This window comes from Setaria viridis, chromosome 9, assembly GCF_005286985.2.
Source record: "Setaria viridis chromosome 9, Setaria_viridis_v4.0, whole genome shotgun sequence".
Taxonomy (NCBI): Eukaryota; Viridiplantae; Streptophyta; class Magnoliopsida; order Poales; family Poaceae; genus Setaria; species Setaria viridis.
The window spans coordinates 7292300-7314441 of record NC_048271.2 but is presented as its reverse complement, the minus strand read 5'-3'; the positions used below and the strand labels follow the sequence as shown (position 1 = coordinate 7314441).

The window sequence follows — 22142 nt, the reverse complement described above, 5'->3', positions numbered from 1 at the left end:
GATCTACTAGTTGCTTTTGTTAGAGCCCTTCATTCATCAGTGCCACATATACTCCGTAGACTGTAGACACGTACGTGGCACTGGCACGTCACGAGGCCCTTCCGAGTTAGGCAGGCCCATTGGGCCAACCTTGGGCCCACCAAAACCCTAAATGAGGCCATCCGGCAGACCGCGGCGCTTTTAGCTCTCTCTCCGTGGCGGGCGGGGGCTACGCTGACTGTTTTTCAGGCGGCGGCGGCGGAGCGGGAGGGGTGAACCGGGCGACCGAGCAACTGAGCAAGCGACAGGCGACAGCCATGGCGTTCTGGCAGGCGCGCGATTTCCTCTTCTGCGGCGTGTGCGGCACCCTCCTGACCTTCGACTCCATCCGCTCCGCGTCCTGCCCTCTCTGCGGCTTCAAGCGCAAGGCCAAAGGTATCCTTCCTCCTCTGCCGCCTTCTCCTCCTCCTATGGCGCTTCGTTGATATGTGGGACTGATTGATAATAACGTGGAATGCTTTGCCCCCCTTTTTGCAGAGATTGAAGGGAAGGAAACACGGTACACCGTCACCGCCGAGGTAAAACTCACGGCTCTCTTTCTGTAGCAGTCGTGATGCTTTTCTCATCCCCTTGTATTTCAATCCAGAACGAAAACGCATAGTCTTAGAAGAATTCTAATGTGCGACCTCTGTGAGAATTGTTCAAGTATATGAATGACGGTTATCTGATGGAACAAACCGAGTTTGGTTTAAACTCAGTGAATGATTTGTACGATGCTTGCATGCCCCGACTTAATTTTTTATGAAGTTGTCTCTGCCCCTGTCCATTTTATCAAAATTTCCCCTTAATGAGGCTATGTCAAGTTTTCAACCAAGCTTCCAAACCATTGGCTTTCGGGTGATTGTCCTTTGATTTTTGAGAGAGCACTAGAAGTACAATGCACAACATAGTAGCATAGGTCATGCTTCCGACATTATGGATTCTAGTGTAAATTTAGCACAAAATCTTGTGTAGCAGTTGAACTAAGCACCGATGATTTTCTAGCTTTGTGTGTATAGGGTATACTCTGAGTTGCTGACCAATGAATTATACAAGATGTGTTATCAGACTAAGCCTTCACAGTTTGCCGTAGTTAGAGCAACTCCAAAAGACCCCTCAAAACATCTCAAAAACATGGTTTGGGGAGAAAAAAATGAAAACTGCCGCTCCAACAGCTCTCGCTTCCTTGCTGGAAAAATACGGTGACCCGAATCTATCGTCCTCTCCCCCGCATATTTGCGCAACCTCGCCCCTTCCCCAATCGCTCCCTTGGCCCACTCTTTTCCCGCGCGCTCCTTCGTTCCCGCGATTGATTTCCCCTGCGGTGGCGCACAGCGGACCGGCAGCATGCCGATTCCGGCGACCACAACGGCGGAGAAAGGGAGGAAGCGAGGTCTTGGGCACTAGCGTCTCACCAGGATTCCGTTTTGATGGTCGCTTGGGGAAGAAGATGGCCGGAGGGTGGAGTTCACCGGCGGGGCGGAGCTTTGGGCTGCAGCGGCAATGGTGGGTTGGGGAACCTCAATCCTCGGCCGAAGGGGCCATGCTCGGGGCCTAGGAGTAGTGGAGGGTGGAGCTTGGGAGGTGAGGAAGGCGTGGATGGCAGCGGCGGACGGCGGGCGCGGGAAGTCGCCATCGGCGAGCACGTCCATGGCGAGCATGGTGCTGATCTCTGCGGATGCCCCGCTTGCGGAGGCTCAGGTGGATGTTCTCCATCTCCAGGACTAGGTGCGACCGGGTGGAGTTGGCGATTGAGTAGTCGGAGAGGATCTCGTTCCCCACGAGGAGGAACTTGACCCGCGTTGCCAGGTAGTAGGGCACCAGGTTCTCGGTGTTCCAGCGGTCCGCGGCGGCGGCCGAGGCGGCGATGTCTGGGATGGTCTCGTTGGGCACCATGATGGAGACGGGCCAACGCATGCCCGCCAGCGCGCGGCGCACGCCCGGCTTGTCCACATCAATTCTAGCATCCGTGACCAACCATAGGGGAGCTAAGCTCTACATTTCAGATGCTTCATGTCCAGTGCTGTTTCTGTGGCACCAGAACTTCAGATTAGCATGCTAGGGTTGTGTTTGTTCATATTTTCAGGCTGTGTTCAGATAACAAGTTGTTCGGAGTGTGCAGTGTATGTTTCAGTTGTTCAGAGCTACTGTGCACTGCCTCCTGGAAGGATACTTGCAGAGCAACAGGCTTTCTGGCTTTGTGACAAGGCGGAGAGGTCCACGAGATGGTCGGGATGGATTTACAGACGATCCAGAGCGGTCGTGCGTGCCGTCACGGAAAGCAGTTGGCATCGTAGATCTTGACGGAGCCGGCGCTCGTCGCGTGTAGCAGCTCCACGGACCGCCGCAGCGAGGGGATGTCGTCTGCCACCCTAGTTGACGCCGAGCCTGTGGCCACTGCCGCCGCTCACCCCGTGCGCCGATGCAAGAAGGAAAAAACTGGAAAAACATGAGCTTCCAGCTCAGCTCAGTTTGCCATAGCTCCAGCCTTCCGCTGTCAAGACGACGCAGCGGAGGACATAGGTAGGTGGCTCGAGCGTGCTTACCGTGGAAGGAGAAGGCAGCGCAGAGCAGCAGGAGGACAGGGAACCGGAGCGGCGGTGGTGGCAACCATGGATGAGGGGGGCGGCCCAGCTCAGGGGGCTCACGCGTGCTGATGTAGCGAGTTTTAAAATATTGAGGAATTTATTATTGGTGATCTACCGTGAGATGTGATGATTTTAGGGAAAAAAATTTAGTAGAATCCCCAATACATAGTTTTGGGGAAGAATTTTTTGAGAAACTCTTGGAGATGCTCTTACTAATTGGAAATTTCAATTTCTACGCTTATCCTGTTCTTTTGTCCCAGCAGAAATGAAAGTGCTGTCTCATGTTGAGCTAGGCTGGCTTTAACCGTCAATATGCTTCTGGTGTTTAACTACATGCTATTTTGCAGGATATTCGAAGGGAGCTGAAGATCGAGCCATTTGTGACTCTTGAATCAGCACCAATGCAGGAGGTGGTTGTGCGAAGACCTAAGGTAAGTACTCTGTCCTTCTAGTATAATCTATGTCTAATAAGTCCTTGTTATTATGAGCTCTTCACAAATCTGATTTCTGCATTAGACAAGAAAACCCTGTCCGGAGTGCAATCATCCAATAGCTGAATACTACAGCAGACAAGTAAGCAACTCATCCTTAAGCATTGATGGTAAATTCCTTCCTAGTTTTCTGTTTGCAATTCTAAGCTTTTGACACCTGAAATTGCAGATGCGTTCAGCAGACGAGGGAGAGACGACATTCTACGAGTGCATGAAATGCCATCACAACTTCATCAACAGTTAGAATGGCAATCTTATTGCCCAAGTGGCCAAGTACCAGTGTTACATGGAAGTGCACACCCGTGCTTTGTGCCAAACTACTTTTGACGGAACCTCAATGTGCTGAGTAGCCTATTCCTTGTGTATAAATATGAATGTGCACGTATCCATAGGAAGTGCTACTACTTTCTCACTACTTTCTAAAAGTGATTGACCTGAAAGCTGCATTTCTGCAGCGTGCTTGTTGACATTTGCTGGCTGGTCCATTTGTTTGTCTTTTATCTTTCCCTTCTCAGCGTTCTAAACTTAAAACAATTGATCTCTTTTGCCAACCCCAACCGGCAATATGACTTATTTAGTTTGAACAAGTTTACCAAAAAACTACAAAACTGGATCGAGTGTGATGCCATGTTTTCATGTTACAGATTCTGGGGTCACGATGCTATAAATGGGCTGCAATCTTTTGCATGCAATCTCGTGCATGCAATCTCGTGTTGATAAATCATTATGGTAACAGCTAACTCTACATAATGCTTATGTGGAGATAGTTTATGCGATTAAGTCGATGATCAATATATTCTTCTGCTCGAGAGATTTCAGATGTTTAGTGTAAACAGTGTCAGATATGCAAATTTTTTGGCGCGGTCAGATATGCAGTTATTTCAAGTTTAACACTATCACCAAGAAAGTAGAGCCAACTGCATCTTTTTCGACCAGTTCCACGGCCACCAAAATGTTGCGAACAGTTCTGGCCGCAGAGAAATCCTGCGGGCTGCCAGCTTAACGAGCCATTGTCGATTAAATGGCAAATTTCTGAAACCCACCTAAATCTTCAGGGGTTGTATTCTGAATACAGTAACCTTGACCAATCTTCACGAACCCAAGGCTGATAATGGGAAGGGGGGAAAGAACAAAAAACAGCGCTCCTAGGTCTCATGCCAAATTTGGTCAAGGATGATTCACTGACGATGGCATGGCAATTGTCATGAAAACAAGGTAACAGCAAAACTGTACTCAGCTCCGCGAGAGGTAGGAACAGCCTCAACAAGAACAGACCCTGCCTCACACTTTGATCTGCAAAAGTCACAATAACAGCCAAGATAAGCAGCATTTTGAGAAGAGATAATTAAGAGCAAATAGAAGAAGTGATATTCTTACATGTACAAGACCTACGTCACACGAGCACCTTGTAAACTGTTGGATTACTCCAAATGAGTCAATCCAGATTTAGATTGACTGCTACGTTTCTGATCTCGGCGGCGGGTCATCCTTCAATCCTTTGGTCAGCATGTCGTAATTGATGGAAGCAAGTTGTGACAGATTCTGCAGCGAAAAATGATGTTAGAAGAATGTCGTGGTACAATCTTCTACGCAAGTTGTCACTGGATAATGCCTCAACCATTCAGTATCTGGCTCGTGGGATACAGTGATACTACAATCACAGTAACACCACAAGAAGTGATAGTTACTACTTGTTCAAATATAAGACCGAGATGCAAGACAAAGAGAAGGGTGATGTGGCTAAAGTTGAGAGGGCGTTAAGTGAAAGGAACAAGCCAAATGAAACGATGGAAGAAGGTGCCTATGTTTCAATCACCGTCAAGACATGATAGGAAATCATAGCCCAGTCCCCAGTGCATGTAGTCTTACCTTGAATGAGAAGTTGCTGAAAGAATAATTGACATTTGCACTAGATTCAAACTCATTGAGGCCACTACTGTCCTCCCCCTATTGCACAATATATGGAACAGTTAGCAAAGCAACTTAAGAACACAAAGCTAGATCAACTATTCAAAATACAGTATTCTTTTGGCTTTTCTTTTCTATGCTTCCTACACTGCTTAAAATGAAAAAGGAAGATTTTTATTTGTTGCTCAGCAACTAAATAAGAAAAATACCCATACCATGTCATCTTGGCGATTGCTCACACAACTACTGCTTCCACTAAGGCTTCCATTATCACTGGAATCCTCAGACTCGTATGCTTCATATATGTTTTCATCGGACGGATTCCAAGAATAGCGACTAGTGAAGTAGCTAGTATCAAATGCACTATCCGAGGAGGGAACAAAGGCAGCCTGCGAATGATTTTCTGTTATCCCTGGTACACATACAGAAACGAGATGCACAAGAAGTAGGTCCTATCTCACCTTCTGCCTAGCAAGGGTATCCCAGCTAATGTCCTTGAAAAAAGGATGTCGTTTAACCTAAAAGAAACAAGATTCCCAACATCACGTCCATATCATAACCTTTTTTTTAACAAATTTACCGAGAAAGATGGTCTGTAGTGTCTTTAAAATACCTCTGAGGCACCATTTGCCCCTAGTCGTTGGTGAGGATCTTCTGTCAATAATCTGGACAAAGTTTTTGAAGATCTTCAGATTAGTTTTAATTCAATCATATCAGAAATGAACTTGCTGAAATAGTTAGAATTGAGTATGAACTAGATGAGTAGCATATGCCTGTCCTAACATATAAGATCCCAACATACATACTAGTGAAAATTCATACCTTTGAGGAAGTAAACTAAAGTAATTTAAAACAACAGAATACAACTGATAAACTGAAAGGGGAAAGCATATAGCCATAAAGGTTACTCTGCCGCCATTATCCTATAAAAGCAAACTGGAAATGACAAACTATCTAGATTCTCACGGGCAACTTCCAGAAGAGTAAGATTACAAAAGTTTGATACTCCCATTCTGAGAATCTAATAGATAACATTATCCGAAACAACTGATACTTAAATGACGATTTCAAAATTAAAATATGGCAGAACATATTTAAGTTTTCTTTGAAGCACAGTTCAACAATGATGGATCAAATGACACAGGTAGTCCTGCATGGAATTCGAAGCTTGAATTGGAACAATAAGTTAAAAAGAATGCTGCAAAGGAAAAGGACATTGCGGCACGAGCATGCAAAAATATGATATGGTTAGCCCTAAATTGTGTGTTATAGGATTCCGTGCAACCAAGCACAAATATCTACCACACAGACATTTGAACACGAGCTATAACATGAAATCCTATACCACAAGCAATTGAGTGCTAAAAAAGTTTCACATATTTCTTACTTGGCAATTAAATCTCGTGCCTCCACACTCATCTCTTCTGGGACATGTGGCCAAGGTATTTTGCGATTCAGAATATTGTCAAAGATTGTCTACATCACAAGTGTAATAATAATGTTAAGCTAAACCAAGTTTTCAGATAATTGATCTACAGAGAAGATCTAATATAGTATATCGATAAATATTTGCTAAAATGACCAACACACATTAGTAAGAAACACTTCAACAACAACAACAACAACAACAACAACGTAGCCTTTCAGTCCCAAGCAAGTTAGGGTAGGCTAGAGTTGAAACCCAACAAGAGCCACAAATCAGGGTTCGGACACATGAATAGTTGTTTTCCAAGCATTCCTATCCAAGGCTAAATCTTTGGGTGTATTCCATCCCTTCAAATCTCCTTTTAATACCTCTTCCCATGTCAATTTTGATCTTTCTCTGCCTCTCTTCACATTATTGTCACGCCTTAGGGTTACCCTACGTACCGGTGCCTCTGGAGGCTTTCGTTGGACATGTCCAAACCATCTCAACCGGTGTTGGATAAGCTTTTCTTCAATTGGTGCTACCCCTAACCTATCATGTATATCCTCATTCTGGACTCGATCCCTTCTCGTATGGCCACAAATCCAACGCAACATACGCATTTCCGCAACACTTATCTGCTGGACATGTCGTCTTTTTTAGGCCAACATTCTGCACCATACAGCATTGCAGGTCTAATCGCCGTCCTATAAAACTTGCCTTTTAGCTTCAATGGTACCCTCTTGTCATATAAAATTCCTGATGCTTGCGCCACTTCATCCACCCCACTTTGATTCTATGACTAACATCCTCATCAATATCCCCATCTCGTTGTAGCATTAATCCCAAATATCGAAATGTATCCTTTCTGGGCACTACTTGGCTTTCCAAACTGTGTAGTAATGCCAAAGTCACATCTCATATATTTAGTTTTAGTTCTGCTGAGTCTAAAACCTTTTGACTCTAGGGTCTCCCGCCACAACTCTAGTTTCCTATTTACTCTTGCTTGACTTTCATCAACTAGCACTACATCATCCGCGAAGAGCATACACCAAGGGATATCCCCTTGAATGTCCCTTGTTACCTCATCCATCACCAAGGCAAATAGATAAGGGCTCAAAGCAGACCCTTGATGCAGTCATATTCTAATCGAAAAGTCATCTGTGTCACCATCACTTGTTCAAACTCTAGTTACAACATTGTTATGCATGTCCTTAATAAGTCCAACGTATTTCGTTGGGACTTTATGTTTGTCCAAAGCCCTCCACATAACATTCTCTAGTATCAGCCTTCCGCCACTCCTGGTACCTGTTCTTCCGCGCCACCACCCTTCCGCCGCCGTTCTGCCGCCAAACCCACCGCTCCACCGCAACCATGGGTGATTTCTTCGTCAACCAAGCTGTCTTCGAGGACGCCATCGCCAAGATGATCGACATCAGCCAGAAGTTGGACCGGGAGCTAGGCAACGTCCGCCAGGAACAGGACCGCCTTTCCTTATCCATCAGCAACATCCAGACTCAGGTGCTAGAGAAGAATGGCCGCTTCAACGCCTCTGGTTCCTCTTCTGCCAGCGATGGCAAGCACGGACCGCCGCCACAGTCAGTCCACAAGCTCCGCTTCCCCAAGTATGACGGCACCGAGGATCCCCTGGGCTGGCTTCACAAGTGCGAGCAGTTCTTTCATTTGCAGGGCACCCCAGAAGACCAGAAGGTCTGGATGGTGACATTCTACTTGGAGGGTGGCGCCAGCCAATGGTACTACCGCCTGGAGAAGAATTGCGGCGTTCCTACTTGGCCCGCATTCGTCGAAGGCGTCAACAAGCGGTTTGGCCCTCCGGTGTGCAGCAATCCCCTCGGCGAGCTGACCCATCTACGTCGCACGGGCTCCGTCGATGACTACCAGGAGCAATTCCTCAAGCTTCTGGCGCGATGCGAGGGCATCACCAAGCAGCAGCAAATCAACATCTTCACCGCCGGCCTCCTCCAACCGATGAGCATCGACGTGGAGATGCATAAGCCCGAGACCCTCGAGGACGCCATGGCGCTTGCGCGTGCCTACGAGCGCCACACCCAAGAGGTTGATGACGGCTCACGTTCCCTGGTGCGTTCGACGCATTCATCATCATGCAATGGCACGTTCTCCGCCACCCCGTCCCAGCCTCCATCGACACCGCCAGCATCCAGTGTTTCGTCGTTGACGTTGGGCGCGCCAGTCAAGCCTACTGCACTGTCAGGCATGCGTTTCACGCGCCACCTCGACGGCCTGTGTTTTAACTGCCCCGAAGAAGTTCTCGTGCGAACACGCCAGGCAGTGTTCTATGAAGGGCATCTACTGGATGGAGCTAGAGGGCGACAATGACGTTTCTGATGGCGCGGCCAAGGACGAGCCGATGATCTCCGTCAACGCCATCACAGGCATCCAGACGAGCTCCACCTTACAGCTTGCCACTGTCATCCACGTCGTGGGCCTCACCGCCTTGGTGGATTCAGGATCCACCCATTCGTTCATCATCGCGGACACCGCCGCCCAGCTTGGGCTCACTCCCGACGCACGGTCGGGCCTCACCGTCAGCGTTGCCAACGGCGGTCGCGTGCCGTCCGCCGGCGTCTGCCGAAACGTCGTCGTCCACATCGGCCAGCACCTCCAACACGTCCATGCCGTGTTCTCCGTCTTGCACGAGCACAGCCTCGTCCTCAAGCGGTCCAAGTGCCTCTTCGATGAGCATCGGGTTCACTACTTGGGCCACATCATCGCCAACAACGCCGTGGCCATGGACACTAACAAGATCTCCGCAGTCCAAGCTTGGCCACTCCCACACTCCGTCAAGGCGCTACGCGGTTTTCTCGGGCTGACCGGTTACTATCGCCGGTTCATCGCCCAATTATGGCGTCATCGCAGCACCCTTGACGATGCTACTGAAGGAGGCATTCCAGTGGAGTCCGGCCCCAACGGCGACATTCGAGGCCCTCAAGTCCGCCCTTACGACAGGTCCCATGCTACAGCTTCCTAATTTCATAGTGGACTGCGACGCCTCTAGCTCAAGCTTTGGCACGGTTCTGCACAAGGGGCCGATCCCATCGCGTTCTTCAACAAGACGGTGGCGCCTCAACATGCCAAGCTCGCAGCATATGAGCAGGAGCTCATCGGTTTGGTACAGGCAGCACGGCACTGGCGGTCGTACCTCTGGGTCCGGGAGTTTGTCATCCGCACGGACCATTGCAAGCTTGAAGCACCTCCTCGACAAGCGCCTATTGACAATTCCGCAGCATACATGGGTGAGCAAGCTGTTCGGCTACGGCTTCCAGGTTGAGTACAAGCTGGGCAAGCAGAACGCCACCGCCGATGCCTTGTCACGCCACAATGAACATGAAGTGGCCGGCCGCGTCCACACCATCTCCCAACCGGAATTTGCACTGTTCGAGGACTTCCGAGAGGAGGCGTCTTCAGTACCGGAAGTGCAGGCCAAGGAGATCGAAGACGGCACGGCAGGGGCGGCGTGGACCATAGTGGACGGGTTTGTCATGCACCGAGGAAGGATTTTCGTGCCTGACTCCTCCGCGCTCTGGCCTCAGCTTCTTGCCACGGCCCACGACGCCGGACATGAAGGTACCCAGAAGACGCTGCACCGCCTGCGCGCTTCCTTCTACAGCCCGCATGCGCCCATGATGGTACGGGATTATGTCAAGGGTTGCGCCGTGTGTTAGCGCAACAAGACCAAGCATCTTCATCCAGCAGGCCTGCTGCAACCATTGGACGTTCCTCAGTCGGTTTGGAGTGACATCGCCATGGATTTTGTTGAAGGATTCCCCAAGGTAGAAGGCCGGTTTGTGGTGCTCACGGTGGTTGACAAATTCTTTAAGATGGCGCACTTCATCGCCTTGGGTCACCCCTACACCACCTTGATGGTGGCTCAGGCCTTCTTTGACGGCACCGTTCGCCCCCATGGGCTTCCCTGTTCCATTGTCAATGACCGCAATCCGGTTTTCACCAGTGCCATGTGGAAGGAGTTCTTCAACCTTGTGGGCATCAAGTTGCGCCTCAGCTCCGCCTTTCGCCCGCAGACCGATGGTCAATCGGAGGTGACAAATCACGTGTTGGGGGTGTATTTTCGCTGCTTGGCGGGCAACCGTCCTCGCAGCTGGCTGCGCTGGTTGCCTTGGGCAGAGTACTGCTACAACACGTCCTACCAGTCCGCTTTGCAGTGCTCACCATTTCGGGTGGTGTTCGGCCGAGATCCACTGTCCCTGTTATCCTACCAACCGAGCTTGGCACGTGTGGTGGCCCTGGATAGGCAGCTGTTGCAGCGGGATGAGTTCCAAGCAGAAATCCGAGAACGTCTTCTCCAGGTGCAGGACTACATGAAGGCGACGCATGACAAAGCTCACCGTGCGCTGGAGTTTGAGGTGGGCGAATGGGCCTGGTTGCGCCTGCATCAACGCTCGGCCGTGGCCATCACTGACAAGTCCAACGCCAAGCTTGCTCCCCGCTTCTATGGACCTTCTTTTCAAGTGGTCGAACGCATTGGTCTGGTGGCATACCGTCTTCGCCTGCCCCCAAAGGCTAGGATCCATGATGTCTTTCATGTGGTCTTTCTGAAGAAGCACGAGGGTCCTGTGCCTCGCTTTGCCGCTAGTGGTTCATGGCCGCGCAATGCCTACTTCGGAGAAGGTGGTGCGTGCCAAGCCGACAGCCACCTCTTGGGACCTTCTGGTGCAATGGGCAGGCCGTGGAGCTGCTGATGCTACTTGGGAGCCACTTCACACTTTCAAGGAGAGCTACCTAGATTTCAAGCTCGAGGACGAGCTTTTCTGTCAGGGGGGGTGGAAGTGTTGTGGACAACTTCTTTGGCAAGAAGTTCCACCGCAGGAACAAGGGCTCGCCTCCTCCAGGAGAGGCTAGTTAGTTGAGATTCAGATTAGAGATAAGAGTTAGTTGGGTTTTGTAAGCCGACTCATTAAATAAGAGCCATAGGCACAATAGATTAGATTAAGCAAAAGAGAAACCTCAAGCTCAGAGCCTCCTAGGGAGGCCGAGTAGGTTGTTTATCAATCTGCCATTGTGTTCTAGCCAATCAACTGGTCATATCATATGCCTTCTCCAAGTCAATGAAAACTATGTGTAGGTCCTTCTTCTTCTCCCTATACCGCTCCATAACTTGTTTTATTAAGAAAAATTAGTAAGAAACACTTATTTCCAGAAAATATCTAATACGCCCTGGCTGGCTGCAACTGTGCAAAACTGATATTTTGATGTTATGGCCATGACTTACAGGGAGACTGATAACCTAGCTGCAAAGAATCATTCATTTAATGTAACATACAATACCTGGGGGTGTTCTGCGTTGAATGGAGGTATGCCAACAATGAGCTCAAAAAGAATGACACCAACAGACCACCAATCTGCACTGCAACCTAGGAGGATATACATAATGATAAAATAGTTAGTATCAAATAGGTAGTCAAAATGAATAGGTACCGAACCTAAAAAATGAATTCGTTTAGCATTTACCATGTCCTGTCCCCAAAAGGATCTCTGGTGCTAAATAATCAGGAGTTCCAACGGCAGAACGATTTTGTCTCCGTGCTCGGTGATCCATTTGCTCAAGTTCACTCATCTGAGGCTCATCATCTCCATACAGTGAAGCCCCACTAACAGCAGGACCAGACAGATCATCTGTGCTGTTGATCAAACCAACCTTGGACAACCCAAAATCTGTCAACTGAAGAAATGAGCATTAATAAGCAGCACAAATAGAAAACACACTAGTACAAGTAAACATGTCAGATTAAGATAAAAAAATGAGTTTCATGTCCATAAAAATATAAAAGGCAAAGGATATTGAATTAGTGACATGAAAGTTGAACAGTAAATAACAACAGATATTTGATTCTATGTGAAAACTACAGTGGAGTGCTCTTTTTCTTCAAGAAAAAAGAACCTCCAAGATTTTGAGCATAGCCTTCTATCCAGTATGTAAAGTCCAAAAGAAAATATGAAGGCATCACAAACTTTCTAATCATCCATCATGATCTCCAAAGATCACTCCTCAATAGTCGCATGTGCTGGCCTCTCCTACTGCAAATCTAGTGCATGCTGTTCTACAACTGCCATTAACCATTATGCATTTTGATTCCATGAACAAAATATACCAAATCGCTGATATATCAAACTTTGTCAGCCAGTCAGACAACACAAGTTAGAGCTTGCCATTAAAAAGCATGGGGAATGAACTTTAGTTTTTCCATATCTAATATGAAACATAAAAATATATAACAAGGAGAGAAGGTTTAATGACCATATCCTCCATACCTTAATATGTCCATCATGCGCTATCAACAAATTGTCAGGTTTTAGATCCCTATGAACTATCTGCATGGAGTGCAAATATTCCAAAGCTAGAACCTGCAGGATAATTGGATTATGAGACAGGGGGAATGAAAAAGATAGAAAACTATTAGATACTATGAACTTACAACTTCTGCAAGATATACGCGAGCAACATCTTCATCCAGGCATCCTAAATTCCTCAGTAATGAGTAAAGGTCTCCTCCATTTAGGTACTCCATGACCAGATACAAATTCTCTCTCGAGGTAAATGAATAGAAAAAGCGTACCTTCCAAAAGCATGGCGACTTTATAATCAAATTATAACATTCCAAAACAGGGTCAGATTTGTAGGGTCACTTACCACAAAAGGATTTCTGACTGTAATCAAGATATCACGTTCAGCCAATATACTCTCGACAGCATTTTTACGAATCATATCTGCCTTCCTAAGAACCTGCTTAAACAGGAAGACATCTTGTTAAATCAGCCAATAAAATAGCAATGTATGCCCTGAAATCAAAGGAAGCAGGGTGCGCTGAAGTACGTATGAGACAATTTTTACTATAATTATAAACGGAATTAAGCTGAGAAAGGTTAGTGAAATTGGTTTCATGGTATCATTCCTTGCTAGAAATCCACCTATGTTCGGCAGAGTCAGATCCCCTCCTATGTTGTTTTGACATAGCTGATTGTTTTTTTGTGACAAGCTTGGCAGTCCAGCATAAAAACTCAGCCATTCTGATGGACATGAAACCCAAAAGAAAATTGCTGTTGTTGTAGTTGTATTGCTATTTGCTAGATATCTTAGACTACAATGCTTGCAAGAAGCAAGCAAGATGTTATATGTTCAACAAGATACCCACACCAGAAGTATCACAATTAGCATTAACTTCACTTAAGCTGAAAAGCTATATTGCAAAAGTTATCACAAGAACATCACAAACATGACAGCATGTGGTCTGAATCTGTAATTGACATTAGCAGGTACCACACGTGAGCTCTCTGACGATATGCAGTAGAGTAAAAAAAACCCATTGAAATCTGTTACCATGTCAACACAAAGCGACAACCATGATCTAGAACAGCCAACTACAGCTTGCAGCATAAGAATGCTAATGTTTAATTGGATAGTCAAATCATAATGGGTGAGGATATTTGTATATGGTGCAAAGTGATCCATAGGAATATCCCTGTGTTGCTATGCCAAGATAAATCAGCGACAGCCATTTAGCTTGAGTGCAACCTCATGTGAACTGTTAATGAATTGATGGTACCAGCCAGACTCACATTGTGGATCCACAGGTGACACAAGGCCATCAAACTAATTGAACAGCAGTCACAGCACTAGCCACTAAGAAATATGTGCACACAACTTGAAAACAAAGTAATTGGGCGAACCCACTGTTATGACGCAATACAGAAAAGTTTCAACTTTTGGACCTGAACCACTTGCACAACTTGGGTATGAACCATAAGACCAGCGTCTGATGAAAGACGTGCATGGTTGCATGAAAGAAAAAGAAAATCAACCAGTGAATACCTTTATAGCAAAGAGGTCTCCTGTAGTTCTTTTCTTGGCCAAGAAAACACGTCCAAATGCTCCACGACTGATAGGTTTCATGATTTCAAAGTCATCAATTGACGTGCGATCCTTGACTGGATGGACAGGACTTGCACGCAAGCTACGAACAACATCATCTTCTTCATCCATTATAGTGCTTGCTGAATCAACCTTGTCCATATCGACTGAATCACATAGCTGCAGGTACTTCTCCCTAAATGATTATACAAGAAAGTAGCATCACTACATTGATAAGCTTCGAAAAATGAAGTGACCCGCAATAATAACTACTATTATCTGGCCAGGACATTACTTAAAATAGAAGGCCAAGTAAGAGTCTCACCGGTGTAGTTTTTCTATACGTGTTCCAAATGTCTGCACTGTGAGGGCCTCATGCTTCCTGCGGTTGACAATTTCTTGAAGATCTTCTATGCAGGTAACCATTTGGGATAATGCACTTTCTTCATCCAGAGGAGTATTCGCGATGCATCGTGCAATATCAGCAAGTTCAACAATCTACATAAATTGAAGGAAGTTATTATAGCAACTCTTACAATTTGATATCTAGAGTTCAAGGTGGAATCAAATATCCAGAATACAAGTGTTAACAACTGAATTCATTTTCCTTACAGCCAAAGAAGGAATAATGTGAACACAAGAATGAGAACCTTTTCAACTACTACTGACTTGATCTACAGTTTACTCTTAAGCTAGCAAGGCCTGTGAAATTACGCTTCTCAGATAAACCATAACTTCCGCATGAATTATATATTGGAATCATGTATCCCTTGTGTTGCCAACTTGCCTTCTAAATCTCATGAACTCATCTCATGAACTCTATAGCATTACCACATATTACAGCTGTTTTGGATCTGTTCTTTTCTTTCAGTATGCACACCTAACAGTGCAGAGGACATCTCAAACTATCAAGCTATCACCGATTCACCATGTCAAAACTTCCTTCAAACATTTCTCGGGACCCTGAAGTCAGTAAATATCTGAAACGTCCAAGGTATAGTTTCACTGCTGCATTCTAGCGAAAACTTATCACTCCACGTTATAATGCACTACGCAACACACTTTCAGGGTACAACACATTTACCATGTTCGAAACTTCCATTCAAATATAATCCAGGATAACTCACATCAGTAATACAATTTACAAGATAAACTGTTCACTTCTTTTTTGGGGGGTGGGGTGAGGCAAGAGAAACTATACTGGGTTATTGGGTGATGAACAGCAAGGGTGATGGTGTATTCACAGGGAAGCTCTGAGCAACCAGTTTAGGCGGACAATTTCCTTGCTTAATCTCAAATGCTTCTGCCGAGCTCTTTATGTTGAGGCAGCCCTAACAATCCAACTATCACTCCTATTAAACAGCTAACAGTTCCGTCGATTCAACAACTCACAACCATGGATACGAAAGACTCAACAAACTAGCAAACTGATGCCTAACAACTCAAGCTGTGGACAACTGCTGCTCTTGCTTCCAGCCTGTGTAGGACTTGCCGGCGAAAGTGTCCACAACATATTCAAGCTTCAGGACAGGGCCTAGTTCCATTGGCTTCGTCAATCCTAGTGAAAATATAGCACGAGGAGGGAAATTTCTAGGAATTCCACCTGATGCCTCACTGATATATGGGTAATGGGGGAATGGAATGGTTTATGGAATCCCATTGAACAGAGTGGTACATACTTAATATTCCATAGACTATAAACAAGTTACAAAGATCAAACACCCAAGAGGTACACACAAGGTGTGTGAACAGAGTTGCACAATATGGTTGTGCTAGAGCCCTACGTCCCTATCAAATGTGAAATGTCACTAGGATTAGAATAAGATCATGGTGAGATATCAGAAGATAAATGTGATTATCTAAATCTCACACCTTTAGTTAAGAAGTCTGCATATTTGTGAAAGGTTGAAACTAGGACAAACTGTACATAAACTAAAAGTAGCACACATGAGATATGGCATATTGATAAACTACACCAGCATTTAATAAACTGTGGATATCATGCAGTTATCTAATCTAATATTATAGGTTTTAATAGAATAAACCCATTGATGTTTTCAAATTGCATGAAAGCACTTGCTGATACACGATCACTTATTTTTGCCAAGTGATATGCAGCAGTTGCATGGGAAAAAACTTCAACTGCCAGAAACAGCAGACAAATAGAACGATATAATCAGTTGGTTTTTGTTGTGATCAATTGCTTTGCACATTACACCAGTACAAATAATTAAATAGATGCTAATTCTCTAGTCATGCATCAAACGATAAATTTATAGCACAATGTCAGGTAGCAAAAGAGAGAAGAGACAAGCAAAATATGGAAACTGTATCTCTTACCTGCGGAAGATCATCACTCTCATTAATTGCATTTTTACCAGCTAAAAGCATGTCTATATGATTTGATCTTGGAGTCGTTAATGGAGATCTAGGAGTCATACTTCCTGCGGATGATGTGGCCATCCCATGATCAGATTTTGGTCCAAAACGAGTCTTGCATGTCATTGAAGGAAGATTTTTAAAGTCATCCAATGAAATAGTGTTGTCAGCCTCTTGGAGATAGTCAAGCATATCAGCAGATCCTCTTCTAGACCAATCGGAGAGTTTTGGAGAGGGACCATCAGATTCTTCATTGATGCTTGAATTTGAAACTTTTGCAACATCTGGGCTGCCCGCAGCATTTGGAAGATCTTTCTGCGAATAAGATTCTACCAACTTTTCTAATGTTTCTGCAACTCTGATTAAACGTTCATCAACACTAACACCTTTTTGATCGCATCTGTCAGCAACCGCACAGACCCTTGAATGATCTTCTACATAATGTGTTGGAACATATTCTTCACATATGCGGCACATTATTGAACCCTCTTCAGAAATATTTGGCTGGTCAGACCAGTGTCCCCATGAAGTTTTATGTTGATGCTTGGAAGGAAGCTGCTGTTGTGGTACAGATTCGACTGGGCTGCTTAATTCAACATGGTTACTAACTGTAGAGTGTGCATCGGTTTTCTTATTAGGCGATTCGGATTTAGTAGGAGTAGATTCTTTTGGGGCCTTTATAACAGGTGATGGAAAAGGTTTCCAGGAAGACATCCGTTCTTTGGTTGGAGAATCAGCTTCTTTCTTAATATCTGTATCAAGGGGCGGAATGAGCTTAACAGGCTTTATCTCCTGGCTGCGCTTCCATTTCATATTATGCTGCTCCTGACTGTATGATTTTCTTGCTTCGCTTTTACTGGCTCTGGATGTTGCGTCATCCACACCTGATTGAGATAAAATCTGCCTATCCGCAGACTGTATAATCTTATCGCGATGATCAATAACAACTTCACCCTCATCAAAGCCATTTTCCTTGTGGAACTGGAGAAGCCTTGTACATCTTGTAAGGATAAAAAGCATCCGGGTGTACAGTTTCTTCAGCACACCCATTGGGAGCTCCTGACGATGATCATCCAAATCTTGCACAATTCCTTCACACTGAAGCCAAAATTCCCCAGGTGTCATGACACAGCAGCTACGTGCAAGTATTAACAAATCCTCCAAGGTTTCTTTCCACTCAGGATGAGACTCTGCATACTTTTCCATTACACTAACCAAGTCTCCTGCAAATACTGCCAAATCTGAATTTACCTCTTCCTTTGCCTTCTCAAATCTCACCTGGATAACTTTTATTACTTCCTGCATAGATAACAGGAGACAATATTATTATTACTTCACAAACCTTGAAAATCTAGAATGGGGTAAAAGAGAGGGAAAAAAAAGAAGACGTCAAATACACACATATATATGGCACTTGTCTCACACAGACCATGAACAGGGATTACCTTTAAGTTGTAAATGCCCCGAGGTTTCCAAAAAGGAAAAGGGCGCACCCCTTTGGAGTTCAGCTCATGTGAAAAACTTTTTATATCTGCAGGGACTCTCTTCCTCGGTGCACTAGTAGCCTGCATGATGGCTTTAAAGCGTGGAGACTCAGATTCCTTTGGTGTCTCACACGGATCATATGCACACTAAAATGCAAGCAAAAGAGGCAAAGGCAAGGATAGATTAGCCATCGTTTTCTCAAATGGAAGTCATAGAAAAGAAAAAAAAACATGGAAATATCACTACCGCAGCCTCTGGTATGTGAGTCGGTGTCCTCAGATCTCCAGAATGGTTTCGTAGTGCACTAGGTTTAGCTGTGTATGAGATGGATTAGATGGCCACATATCACAGAGATAAAAAAAAATAGAACAAAGCCTCCAAAAGAGAGACCACCAATTAGTTGCATGGATATTTTCATAGCAGACTAAAAGAGGGAAAATTAATGGAGAAAGGACTATGAACATGCACAAACAAGATATCTCTGCTACAGAAGAAGCATTTGACTCCATTTTTTATAAATCAAATGTGCAGCTGTTAGATATTGTCATCTGGGCAGCCCAATGGGGCAAAGCAAGACTAGTTGCTGGCAAGCCTAACATAATGTAGTTTCATGTGGGATGTGCCGAAAGATATAAGTTCAGATCACGTAATGATCAGCTAGTTCGGGTAGAAGGAGATGCATCTTTGTAGTAAAGCACTCTCACTCACCACATAATACCATCCAGTGTGCTGTGATTTTCATTTTTCAAAAAGTTTAATTTATTAAAGCATAAACAGCAAATTGACTTCCGCAACTCTTATAAACATTGCTAAAGTGTCAAGGAAGTTATAGTGTAAAGTGTTAAAAGTGTCTAGATGTGATAGAACACGTCACTCAAGCACAGATCCAATGAACTGCATATATAGGAATAAACCATGCTTATGAGCTCATTAGAAATGACTTATGTTCAAGCACCAAAAAGAGCAAGCAACAGCTAACTTGACTTGTATTATAACCCTCTCTAGCTTGTGGATTTCACGTTAAACAGCTAGAAACTTTCTTCCTTGCACTAGTGTTTCAAGTTCCTTAAACAGATACCGCAGAGCAAGATGAATCGTGCAATCTCAAATCCTAACAGCTTAAGACCTCTATGTCAACTGCTTTTTCTCAAGCAGCCAACTCACTAACCATTAGAGGGAGCGTCGAATAGCTAGTGTTTGCTCACCCATTCTCCATCATCCCCTGCCTAAGCAAGAGCTCAACAAGGCAAAATTCGAACCCCTAGCTTGGACAAATCACTAACCAGCTTATAGAGTCGTGCTGGATAACCCTAAACTAAACTAGCTTTTGGATGAAAAAACAGGGAAAGTATTTTGCTACCTTTTACAGCGCTCTTCCCTTCTGCTCCCAAGCTCGTCCCAGCTGCACTTCGACTCGGCGGCTCGGCCGTCTTCCCCTTTCCCCGGCTGTTACTACCACTGCTACTCGAATCCGCCCACGAGCTCACGCCCTTCCTCCCGCCGACGCCGGCTGAGGCAGCCGGCGGCTCCGCCTGGCCCTGCCCACGCGAGAGGTTGCTGCTCCCGAGCGCAGCGGCCATGCGCTGCCCCTCCTGCGGCAGCGGCCCGGATCTCGTCTTGATCCGGTTAAGCCCCAGCGAGGAAGCCAGGATCGGCGACAGCGCGGCTGCCGAAGCGCCACCGCCGCCCCCGCCGCCCGCATCCCTAAGCTGCGCCATGGACCCCTTCCTCCCATCACCTGCCGGGCTCGAGGAGGCCGACGACGAGGCGCTCTTGGGCGCGGCGGCCGCGGAGCCGAAGAGCTTGTCACGCTTCCTGGGAGTCTCCGATTTAGTCTTCTTCTTGTCGGATCTGGAGGAGGACGAGGACGCCGGCGACGCCGCGGAGCCCGAGGCCGGCGCCGAGGTGGGTGTGCGCGGGCTGTTGCTGCCGTCTGGGCTAGACGAGGACTCCGACGACTTATGCCGCGACGAGAAGAAGCGGCCCTTGAACACCATCGCGTCGCCCCGCCCCGCTCTGCCCGCCGGGAGGAGTTCCGTCGAACAGGCGGTGGAAGCGAAGACAGAGACGCGGAGTGGTAGGGAGCAGGGACTACGGAGCGTGCGAGCCGGAACAACAGGAGGAAAATGCACGGAGCAGTAGGTAGACTCCGCGCAGTGTTTTTCGGCTACAGATCGCAGTATGCATAGGGTAGGACAACACGTGCACTACTCAAAAAAAAAATACAGACAATATTAGAGAAAATATATTGCGAATTGAAGCTAAGCGAGGCAGGGACGCAGACAGGCGGCGCTACACGTCACTGGAGGCGACGATCCGCTGATGTTGCCTTTGGTGACAGCCCCGCGCCGATTCCTTCCCACTGCCGCTGCCCTCTCTCCTCCGCTCACTCCCGCGCCGTCATTCTAAACCGTCTCCGGCAGCACCGCCGCATCCACCACCACCACCCTCCACCGCCTTAACCTGACTCCGCCGGGAGCCCACCTCCAACCCTCGGTCCCACCCGCCCCTCACCCACCGGCTATCCAGCAGCCAACCCCAACCATCGGCATCCCTATCGCCGCGCCACACCACCCCGCAACCTGCCTCCGCCGCCGGTCTCCCCTCCAACCCCACCCCTTTTTCTAGATCCGGCGGCCATAAACCTCCCCAGCAACCCCGAACCCTGAAGCCTGAAGCCGGCAGTGATCGGAGGAAGAGGAGGAAGCAGCGGGGGAGGAGGGAGCGATGGGTGATGGAGGAAGAGGAAGGAGGAGGACCCTATCGCCGACAGGTGTGGCCCACAAACTATCTGTTGCATATGCAACATATAGTCGTGGTGGATGCATACCGGTAGGGACTATGGAGTGCGCGAGCCCGAACAATAGGAGAAAAATGCAGGGACAAATGGGGTGGACTCCGCGAAGTGTTTTTCCGCTAGTGACCGTAATATGTATGTGATAGTAACAATAGGAGGAAAATGCAGGAACAAGTGGGGTGGACCCAGCGAAGTGTTTTTTTTCGCTAGTAACCGCAATATGCATATGATAGTGCAAGATGTGTGCTACGCAAAAAAGAAATACAACAACAATCGAACATAAGTTAAGTCGTATTAGTTGGTTGTGTTTTCATCCTATTCGGACCGTAGAAGTTTATGCAGTGAAGCTAGATGTGGAAATAGCTAAGTGTGCGAATACAGATAAGGTAGAGAAAAATATACTGTGAAGCGGGCAACGACAGGCAGATGGACTGGTAAGGAAAGGAGAGCGTGCGAGTGGGGATAGTGAGAGGTAGGCGTGCGCGGGCTGTTGCTACCGTCCTAAGGGGTGTTTGGATACTATGTGCTAAACTTTAGCAGTGTCACGTCGGATGTTCTGATGCTAATTAGGAGAATTAAACATGAGTTAATTATAAAACTAATTGCAGAACCCTATGCTAATTCGCGAGATGAATCTATTAAGCCTAATTAATTCATCATTAGCAAATGGTTACTGTAGCATCACATTGTCAAAACATGGACTAATTAGGCTTAATAGATTTGTCTCACGAATTAGACTCCATCTGTGCAATTAGTTTTGTAATTAGCCTATGTTTAATACTTCTAATTAGCATTCAAACATCCGATGTGATAGGAGTTAAACTTTAACAGGGAGTATCCAAACGGGGTCTAAGCTGGACAAGGACTTTGGTGACTTATGCTGCAATGAGAAGAAGCTAAGCGACACTCCGCCTCGCCCGTCGGGGAAGAGTTTTGGCGAACAGGTGGCGGAAGCGAAGCTAAGCGAGCGACGGGTACATGGACTGGTAGGGAGGAGCGGAGAGCATGCGAGCGCCGAGCATGAACACCGGAGGGAAATACATAGACCATGAAGTGGACTCCGCACAATGTTAAAGAGAAAGTGTGAATAGAGATAACACAAAGAAAATATATGGTGAAGTGAAGAGAAGCGAAGCAAGTGATAGGGAGACGGACTGGGAGGGAA

The 22142-nt window shown here is 46.4% G+C and overlaps 2 protein-coding genes across 2 annotated transcripts; one reads left to right on the top strand and one right to left on the bottom strand.

Moving 5' to 3' along the window:
* Nucleotides 1-189: 189 nt before the first annotated feature.
* LOC117840389 (uncharacterized) lies at nucleotides 190-3566 on the top strand. The gene is made up of 5 exons (XM_034720895.2): nucleotides 190-414; nucleotides 517-557; nucleotides 2954-3037; nucleotides 3123-3179; nucleotides 3267-3566. Exons 1-5 carry the CDS (start codon nucleotides 297-299, stop codon nucleotides 3339-3341), a joined length of 375 nt encoding a protein of 124 aa, XP_034576786.1. The 5' UTR covers nucleotides 190-296; the 3' UTR covers nucleotides 3342-3566.
* Nucleotides 3567-4005: 439 nt separating this feature from the next.
* On the bottom strand, nucleotides 4006-20301 carry LOC117840388 (probable serine/threonine protein kinase IREH1). Its single transcript, XM_034720893.2, has 18 exons — nucleotides 19541-20301; nucleotides 18427-18494; nucleotides 18141-18326; nucleotides 16657-17994; nucleotides 14642-14814; nucleotides 14278-14512; nucleotides 13099-13191; nucleotides 12884-13024; nucleotides 12720-12812; nucleotides 11919-12129; nucleotides 11736-11821; nucleotides 6393-6481; nucleotides 5619-5670; nucleotides 5467-5523; nucleotides 5221-5394; nucleotides 4967-5044; nucleotides 4475-4639; nucleotides 4006-4390 (listed from the first exon to the last, which is right to left on the bottom strand). Exons 1-17 carry the CDS (start codon nucleotides 20175-20177, stop codon nucleotides 4556-4558), a joined length of 3795 nt encoding a protein of 1264 aa, XP_034576784.1. The 5' UTR covers nucleotides 20178-20301; the 3' UTR covers nucleotides 4006-4390; nucleotides 4475-4555.
* Between the last annotated feature and the right edge of the window lie 1841 nt (nucleotides 20302-22142).